The sequence below is a fragment of the Cottoperca gobio genome, chromosome 22 (genome assembly GCF_900634415.1).
Source record: "Cottoperca gobio chromosome 22, fCotGob3.1, whole genome shotgun sequence".
NCBI lineage: Eukaryota > Metazoa > Chordata > Actinopteri > Perciformes > Bovichtidae > Cottoperca > Cottoperca gobio.
In genome coordinates, this window is record NC_041376.1 from 16,761,056 (window position 1) to 16,771,055 (window position 10,000).

General features: G+C 41.2%; 1 protein-coding gene across 3 annotated transcripts in view; it reads left to right on the plus strand.

Moving 5' to 3' along the window:
- Positions 1-10,000, plus strand: part of alk (ALK receptor tyrosine kinase) — a 225,874-nt gene that overhangs the window by 148,741 nt on the left and 67,133 nt on the right. For all 3 annotated transcript variants that reach the window (XM_029460140.1, XM_029460141.1, XM_029460142.1), the window contains exon 5: positions 5,572-5,703. In XM_029460140.1, coding sequence (XP_029316000.1) covers positions 5,572-5,703 — 132 coding nt within the window. The remainder of the gene's footprint in view (positions 1-5,571; positions 5,704-10,000) is intronic.

The window sequence follows — 10,000 nt, forward strand, 5'->3', positions numbered from 1 at the left end:
CGTGTCTGGCTGCACTGCTCCGGGAGCTTAAAGTTCAGCGACATCTCAAATTTGATAGTTTTTTTACTCTACTGTCATCAAACTAAGATAAATCGATGAATTTACATACCTTGCCCAAAGGTTTCAGCGTACTCCAGCTAACTTTTTTTCTTACTTGGTAAATCGTTCTTTGCTCGCGGTGTCAACATTATACAGAGAGGAAGCCACTGAGCACAACGGATGCATAATGCATGTGCCGAGCATGATGCCATACACACAGCAAGACCACATCTATAACTCACACAGTTGGCCATGAACCAACAATGCTCCGCCTCGCCTCTTGAATAAAAAAGCCGTATTTGCCTTCTTTTGTGCTCTTCTGTAAATGTTGCATGTGTAATTTAACTTGTGCAAGCTTTACATTTGTAAGAAAAGACTATTCATAGTATGCAGCGCAGCATTGATGAAAAAGGGTATTCATTTTCAAAGTTATTTACACTTTTCAAAGATTTGGATTTTGGATTTTTCACTGATGTGTTAATTAATGTGCCTCTGCAGCCATTAAGGCCCATCCACAATAGTGGACTGTGGGAGGCCCCTGACTAATATGTTTTAGTCCAGTAAAAATGCCACCCCCTCTTTCCAATCCATTGAGTTGACTGCCGGTTTCCCCACCGGGCCTTAAGGCTTCTCAACCACAGTGACAGAAAGGTGTGCAGTGTGCTGCAAATCAGGCATAGCTGTGTCATTTCTGCCGTCTACTGCATTATAACTAGACAGTAATTTGTGTGCAGCTACCACGCAAGGGTGGCAGTAAGTAACTACTGGTGTCATTACTGAAGCTGAGTGCTTTATTTGTGTGCTTAAACTTTTAATATTGCATATTTCCTGAGCTGGTAATTAATTCCATGCTTTATAGTTTAAACTGACACATTTTACCCAACCCATTAAATTACATCTATTACACCCACACATTTGGCCTTGTGAAATGGATCTTATACTTGCTGGTCTTAAATTGTATCAGGATCAAACCTGCTAAATCATGCAGAAAAATGAACAAACTGTACCATTAAAGGAATACTTCTCCCACAAAATGAGCATTTGTATATCAAATACTCACTTACCTTGAACTATGTTTTTTATCCTGCCTCCACGTCCAACGAAGAATCCAAACATGGAGAAAAGTCTTGATGTATTGAAGTAAACAACAGCAAAACTATATCAAAACATCCGTTTACAAGCTCTCACACAACGCGTGAAGTATAATCCAATGCTGGGTCTCTATTTGGATACTTCACTTTGTACACTTTCATGTTGTACACTATGTACTTACTTGCTTAGTGCGTGAGGTTCGACAGTGTAGTGTTGTCTCAGATGGCTCATGGCTGTTGTGCACTGTGGTGCCAAATCATGGCATTACTGCTCAATCAACCCCATAAACACACGGATGGCTTCTGTCCAACAAACAGTATCGTGGTACTAAAAACCAACATGTTTAACTTTTTATAACCCCAACTGGTCCCTCCCCTTCCACTACGTAGCCAAGATGGCAACCACTGAGGGTGAAACATGTCCCGTGTTCCACACTCAACTTTTTGGCCGTTGAATGCACCATGCTGGTACTCATGATTGACAAGTATGGTAAAATGTGTCACGTGTGAACACACTTGTGTGCAGTGGCGGGCCGTGCATTTGACACCTAGGCCTTCAGTGATGTCCTACACAGTCCTACCTGAATTATTCCACCTCTTAATACCATCATTATGACGCCATGGCTATAGAAACTATACATTTAGACAGAAACGCAGTATAACCGGGCGTTGCATCACCTTAACATAGTCAAGTACAACAGAGTTATATTAATATTTCCGAAACATTTATAATCAATAAATCCGCATTTACAATTAAGAGTGTTAAACTACCAGCTTTAAGATCGCTAGGATACTGTCAAAACTTAAATATAAGGTGGTTTTAAGGGATTAGTCTACAAAGTTTTATTAAGTCCACTAAAAGTATGTGAGCTTTAACAAGCGTTTAACAGCGCATTGTCACACCTAAAGCAGTTTTATTTAAGAAACGTGACGATAAAGAATAAAGATACATAAACTATTCACTGAAATGTTCATGAGGATATATTTGCGACAGTGGTGAAAGTGTATTCCTAGCCTTGAATGTCCACTTTGATAAAGGTTAAACCAAAACAATTCAACAAGTCTCCTTGAGTACTGTTACTGCACAGCTGAGCCAGTGCGCCACACACATCTCTACATCTCTTGCAGAAGCATCAAACATTTTATATATTTGTCAAAAAACAAAATGTTGTTTGTTTGTTACTCACCAAAACAACTGATTATTTGAACACAAAATCCATCCTCCTTTCTTTCCAAGAGACTTCAATGACTCTAAGTCCTTTTCTACAGACATGAAGGCTAATGCTGAAAGCCGAGTCTGTCCAGCAGCATTTCTGCCATAAGTTTTAATTCGCTTTAAGGCCGAGAATGACCGCTCGGCAGAAGCAGTGGACACAGGGATAGACTCGCTAGCGTCGGGGTTGGCCGTTCTCTTCTCACGATGTCTAGCTTTTCTTGAAAAGTTTGTCTCGAAAATGGCCTTGTAATTATATCTGCGACCAAATCGATATATTGTTCTCCTTCAGCCATTGTGGGTTGAAAAAACCATCCATCCATCGTCTACCGCTTATCCGGGATCGGGTCGCGGGGGCAGCAGCTCCAGTAAGGAACCCCAATCTTCCCTTCTCCGGGCCACATCCTCCAGCTCCAACTGGGGGATCCTGAGGCGTTCCCAGGCCAGTGAGGAGATATAATCTCTCCACCGAGTCCTGGGTCTTCCCCGGGGTCTCCTCCCAGCTGGACGTGCCTGGAACACCTCCCTAGGGAGGCGCCCAGGTGGCATCCTTACTAGATGCCCGAACCACCTCAACTGGCTCCTTTCAACGTAAAGGAGCAGTGGCTCTACTCCGAGTCTCTCACGGATGGCTGAGCTTCTCACCCTATCTCTAAGGGAGACGCCAGCCACCCGTCTGAGAAAACCCATTTCGGCCGCTTGTACCCGTGATCTCGTTCTTGGTTGAAAAAACAGCTTGTAGAAATCTAAATTAGCTCGTTCAAGTTCAGTTTGCTAGCTCTGCATAGCTCTGCCTCTCAATAGTGCGTATCCAATCAAAAGACGTGCACGTGCTGACGTTATCGTACGCCTTCTAGCTGGCCCCGGTGTCCCCAACTCGAAATCTGATTGGTTAACGCCACAGTTTTGTCTCCGTTCACTTTAAGTGACAGGCGCCCGCACTGTTGATTCTGAACGACATCAGCCATAATGACTTCTATCTTCTCATATTGTATTAACTTTACATTGGTTGTTGTCTGGGGAGCCTGGCAAGCTAAGTGCACAACAAAAAGCAACAGATACAGATACAGTAGTGATATTGCTGATTAATGGGGTTTGACATGTTTGTTGTTTTGTTTATTTCCTCCCGACACATAACATCGTAAATGTTTTTGCGTTGATTTATGCTTTACTTTATCTTGCCCTGCCACATCTGTGAGTGTGATCTTGAGAAAAGTGCTTCTGAAGGTGAATCATCAATTCGCACAGAAAATAATGCAAACTGAGCATTCATTACAAACTTTGTGTTAAAATTAGTGTAGCATTTCCAACTATCTTGGCAGCCCAGCCAGCAGCATTTGCTCCACGCTGCCTGTCCCGTCGTTGTCTCCAACGTTATCACACTTCTGTCTAAACGGAGAACAAATCTACATAATACAGATCAAGGGCAAACTACAGTAAGCGCAGCCAGTCACTCATGATAAGAATCACTTCTCCTTTGGTTTTCTTTCCTTATGAGAGGCGGGAGAAAAACCGAGATCCCCATCAGCGGACAGTTTTTCCCCACTTTGTTGTTTTTACTGTGATCAGCGTCTGATGATTAAGGTGGAGGTGGGCAGTCTGTTTCTACAACCTGGGGTTATCACCGCTCGGATTTGCATAGATATGCAAATGTACCGGCTTACAGTTGAGGTGTGTGTTGTGTGTGTGTGTGTGCTACCTGCTACTGTATCTAGGTCATTGTTGTTGGTGTTCCTCGTCTGATGGATATGTACTGTATTCAAAGCCAGATGCTTCTGCAGCCTGGGCCAAGTTATTTATGGTGGAGCAGGAAGTCATGCAGGGTTTACAGTCAGCGGTTGTATTAGTCACTGACTGATGCACTGTTATGTAGCAACTGTATATTTTTCTACTGTTTGTAAGTAATGTTTTCCTTGACTTACTGATTTGTGTTTTGCCTCTAACCTATAATTCTAGCGCTTATGTTCAATAAATTAACTTGGAAGCTATTTTCTGGCTCTGAAGGTTGATTTCATCTCCTGACTCCACTGTAGATACATTTTGGTTGGCAAGAGTTACTGTAGCAATGACTTTGTGGCGGGAAACATTTAGTATGACAAGTTTTGTCATACTAAAGGCCTCCTTAATTCTTACATCTGCAACGACCCATGTTGTGGCTCACCTAGTCCTGTCTCTTATTGAATACCAAGAGAACAGTGTATATGGAGATCATAATGTGTTCCTGAGAGGGGAGGAGCTTGTACCTTTACATTCATTGGACTCTACATTAAAGTTCAAATGCCTTTTTTTACAACCCTTTTTTAGATCACATCCCGGCCATGCGGCGTATATATGTATTACATACGTATTATATGACAATATATACCAAAAAATCGTGTGTGTGGAGCCACAGTCCTCCCTATCGCTCTACATTCTAACCCCGCACAGAGGATTTTATTTAAATCCCTTACTGTATGTAAGTGTTCACCGCTCAAATATTCTGTGTCACTTGGGAATATGTCACAGTGCTGAAGCTAAAGAGGCTCTAGCTTCAGTTTCACCGGGACTTTAAAGTGGAAAAGATTTTCATTTGAATAAAAGTCTGTTAAGTCATCATCTATCACCGAAGGAGGAAGCTCAATGGTGATCGAGCCTGTGGCCGACTGATAAAAATATTGCAATATTTACAGTATTAAGAACTTGGTGTCTGTGGTGACATTTCCGGGAAAATATGGTGTATTCCAGTTTTTCTCTGCACACAATTCAGAAGACTTGAGGCTCATGTACCAACTACAAGCCTCCAGGCTGCTAAACTCTAAGCACAGCTCCATTGTTTTCCCTCACGTAGAAGTAAATCATATATATACAACCTTTAAAAGATGTGTGAAAGGTGTCAGATACCATCAAAGGAAATGTACAAAATGTTAAGCAGATCAGGCCATGGTGCCAGGTGTTGTTTACACTCAATGATGTTTTACATATGGAGTATTGTTTTACTAACTGGTCACTAACAGGTGTAACAAAACCTAAATGACTATTTAAGAAAGCCATAAACATATTTGTATGTTCTCCTGGTGTATTGTATATTTGTATGTGTATATAGTCACTCGTTAGCTCTGGGCTGTGGATGTAAATAACCTTTGCTAACTCTGGCTGTTTACATATTGTATTTTTATACTGATGTTCATCATAAGTCTGTTATCAATTAAATACATGTTTTTATTTTCATTTTCCTCCCCCTGTGTCCAGCGTCCTCTCCGGGGCCTAACGTCACACTGGAGGGCCAGTACCACTGTCACGAGGGACCTGGGATCCCCCTGGACAAGCTCTGCGACTTCCACACAGACTGTCCTCTCGGAGATGACGAAGGCGACCTATGCCGTGAGTACACTGTGATACAGCTGTTAACAAGGAGTGTCCGCTGTCCTTCCTGCATTCACTTCTGGTTCAACACGGTGTAAAGTTGCTCAGCCGTGTGAGTCGTCTTTAATGAAGCCGTGGAATCCTGCTGCCCAACAGAGCAACAACTGAGCGTGGAGAGAGGCAAGGGGGAAAGCAGGGAACAAAATGAAGTGTATCTGTGCTTGGTGAGCATTTCTCACCCTTGACATACTCCATGGTTGTTATTTCTATCTCTTTGCACATTTGTTTTCTGCTTTTCTCGAAGCCTAGGAGGAACACTAGCCAAGTATGCTGACATCTTAATCACAAGTGAAGTCCCCCAGGCCCGTGTGTGTGTGTGTGTGTGTGTGTGTGTGTGTGTGTGTGTGTGTGTGTGTGTGAGTGAGAGGATGTTTTTTATCCCTATACCTGCATGCGTGCATTTTAACAACGTCTTCATGATTAATAGATCAAAACTCTTAACCCCTACAGTTTTTCTTTTTATGTTGTAGTTTGATTCCACAGTTTTTCACCCATATTAAACTGAGCACAATTAATTTGCTCCTTGCCCACAGTGCAGGTCAGCCTCCCATGTGGTGCTTATTAAAATGATGGCTGCTCCCTTGTGCTTATAGGTTTGCTAACTGTGGCAGCTGAGAGATAAGAGTGTAACGAGAGGGTGAGAATCCCAGCCAGGTGGATTTATCGGGCTAATTGGCCTGAGGGGGCTAAACCAAGGGTATAATCTTGTGTGTGTGTGTGTGTGTGTTAATTGTAGTAATGGACATTTGAGCATAACTAATAATCAGTCAAACACCACGACAGCTTGTCATTGACTGCATCCTGTAACCATGGACAGCAAAGGATGATATATTATGAGCATGTGGATATTTCTAAATGATGTGTTATGAAGACCATAATAACAATGTTAATTGTATATTTATGTCAATAACAACGGAGTAAAGACTAAATACTTGACACAGGCTTCCCCCTCGCTGCACGCCATTCATTCCTAAGAGAACCTCCGTGATCTTCAAAGTATTTGCAATACTCCTCATCCTTTCATTTTTTGTTTTCCAGTCTTGAATGCCTCGAGTACGTCCAACATTTATGATCTACTTCCTGTGGAATTAGCTAATAGGCTATTTTATTCTATTCAGTTGTTTGACTATGTTGATAGTGAAATTGTTTGTTTAAAAAGAAACTAGTTCAGCTACTTTAACACATTGTGAACTTGTGACTTTAGTTAGCTAAAATATATGGCATGCAGAGTCTACAACACCTAAATCAAAGTTAAATAAAAGTGTGTGAGTTCTTTACTACAACAATTGACTTTAATTACTTCAATTAAAACAAAAAGAATTATAGGGAATAACAAACAAAGTGCTGTATCGGGCCGTTATTGTTCAGTCAGCCATGTAAAGCATACGATGTGACGGTTCTTTTCTCCACATCTTCACACACCTTTCCACTGAGTGCCCTTATCATGCTGAGAGTGCACAGATGCATGAAGGCCAGCTGTCATTTGAATCTCTCTGTCCCTCAATCTACTCTTAAATTAGAAATAACCTTTATCCTTTTTGATTGAGGACAAGTACTGACAATCTATAGTTGATTCATCAGTCCACTGTGATGCTCACACGTGTTTCTTTTCTCCTGCTGTACCTGAGGCTCTGCATTTATTCCATTTTCATCCCCTTCCCTTGTCACAATTACCCCCTGCTACGCGAATCAGATAGTGTTCCCTCTCTGATACCCTATTCTCTATGATCTTCATCTGATTTGATCTATGTAAATCCTTCATAAGATGTGCCAAGGCTCATTAACAGGAACAAAGCAGGGAGGTGGCAAGGAGGAACAAACTTGGCTTGTGTCAATCACAAAGATCCCTGAGATATAAGGAAAATCAAATCCTGTGGATCTCCCTCGCCATCCTACCCCAGCATCACTATGCATAAACACATCCTCCACTCTTTGAGAGTCAGGTTGATCTTATCGGTCTAAGTTCCGCAGACACCTGACTGTTTACAGCACTACCGTTTCCCTGCAACTACAGAGAACTGCTGCTTGCATCAAAGGTGGATGCATGCAGAAATGTAAAGTAGAAGTTGCTCCTCCCAAAGATCACTACATGGTAGCATTACTACTCATGCTAACCACACAGTTCTTCTTTTGTTCATCAAATCTAGGGTGGTGGTCTAGTGGTACACCTTCCAAACAAAACACTAGAAGGTCGGGAGTTCAATACCAGGCTGCACCATTGTACCCCTGAGCAAGGTACTTAACCCTGAGTTGCTCCAGGGAGACTGTCCCTGTACTTAGTTCAATGTAAGTCGCTCTGGATGCCTTGAGACCGCCTCGGCCGTAGTTGTCGCGAAGCAAAAAGGATGTATAAAACAGCTGTCACTTTTTCATACATCAGCTGACTAACTTGCCTCATCTCTGTGGGTCTTCAGACCACGGTGGAAAAGCAGACGGCAATGGGCTGAGGAAGCTTTTAGTTCCTTGAAACGTTTGGCTGGAAACATAAACATGGCTTTTGTACCTTGTATTTAGAGTATAAGGAGAAATTATAGCTCACCTGGAAGGAAACATGAATGCCGTTAGCCCTATTTAGAACATGGAGTAGTGGTGCACTTCAGCCTCTTGTGGCCTAAATGAGTATTAAACACTTGTCACCTGCCAAAACCTGTTTTCACAGATGAAAAATAAAGTAACTCAAAGATTATCCTGGCAAAGCCGTTTTTTTTGTTTTTTTTACCTAGGAGAGAAAACAATGAGATCAGACTTGGAAAATGGATCAACAGAATTATTTTTTCTCGCTTGGCTCTCGGGGCTCCAGTAGTCATTACATTTGACAGTGTAATAATACTTTAATATACCTTTACGAACACTTTTCACAATTTAAAGAACATTATTTATCACATGCCATTTGCAACACTTTATTATATGGAGCCTGCCATGACATGCTTTTATAGGCTTTGTTTTGAGTGTTGTCGACATTACATTGAAGTGACATTATTAACTAAATGACACTCTACTCAACATTCATAAAGACTGAGTAATGTTCACGTCCGTTTTCATAAGATAGCAAGTAATGACACTGTTATGTCGGCCTTATGCACAGCTCATTAAATATAGTGTTTCAGATTAAATCCATTTGAGAGTGTAAAAGTAGATGGATTACGGTTATGAATGATGGCTCGGGTGGTAAAATGCAATAAATTACAAATGAAGTGACATCATCACGGACTTCATTATTCATGTCATGCGATGCGATCCAGTGGTGTGTCTTTGTATCTCTGTGCTTTGCACTAAAAACATCTAAATGACACTAACTGGTTTATGAAACGGGGAGAATGGCTCATAATATCACAAGAAGAACATGATATTTACTTATTACCCAAACAAGTCAAGAGAAGATTATATTTGCTTGAGAAAAACATCACAGAAAAAACAAAGCTTCGTGTTTGGTGTTTTTCTTTGTATTACTTTAAAATAAAAAGGAAGTGGTGTTAGTGTCACGATGTCGGGTCTGTGAAATGTGTTAAAAGCTTCTTGTGTAATAAACAAATCATTTCAAAACTATAGTGTCATTGATAAAGGATGTGTTCTCTTGCTTTTCATCCTGAAGAATACCTGCTAAGATCTCTGCTGAGGCAAGTTTCACTATAAATTTCCATTATCTGGATGATACCATTTCCAAAAAGCACTGTGTTATCAGAGCACTTAGAGGTTTTTTTTAGGTAATGGGCACTCAGACAGTAGCTTGGGATAAAAGGAACATAAAGCAAACTTAAGGTGAAAACTTGAAATGAAACTCAACCCACCTCAGTGTTATCTTGAAGTTATATATACATTTTAAACATTCAGCAACACGTACATTCGTAATTTAACAACAGATATGTCACAAGTATATCTAGGTAAGGTATGTCTTGTTTTAGTCCTATGCTTCTCTTACTTACACTTCAGCCCTGTAATAATCAGGTAGCACATTCGAAGGAGACATGCTAATGTTCAGGTTCATATTTTGGATTGCTATGACATGTTTACATGCTTTAACATTCAAAAGCACATTGTTTTTCTCATACTGTCAGTCTAAACATGCCTGTATTCCTCCTGTGTCTGTTACGCTTTGTTTAAGCGCCTGTCTCGTTAATCCCCCATCCTGAGAAAGCCCAGTCTGCTCTCATTGGTCAGTTTCCAGGTCTTCCGCATCTGATCTCTGCCATCATACGAGCTGGGGAATGAGTGTACTGCACTGTGGTGCCACTTTCTACCTGGATATTGTCCAGTT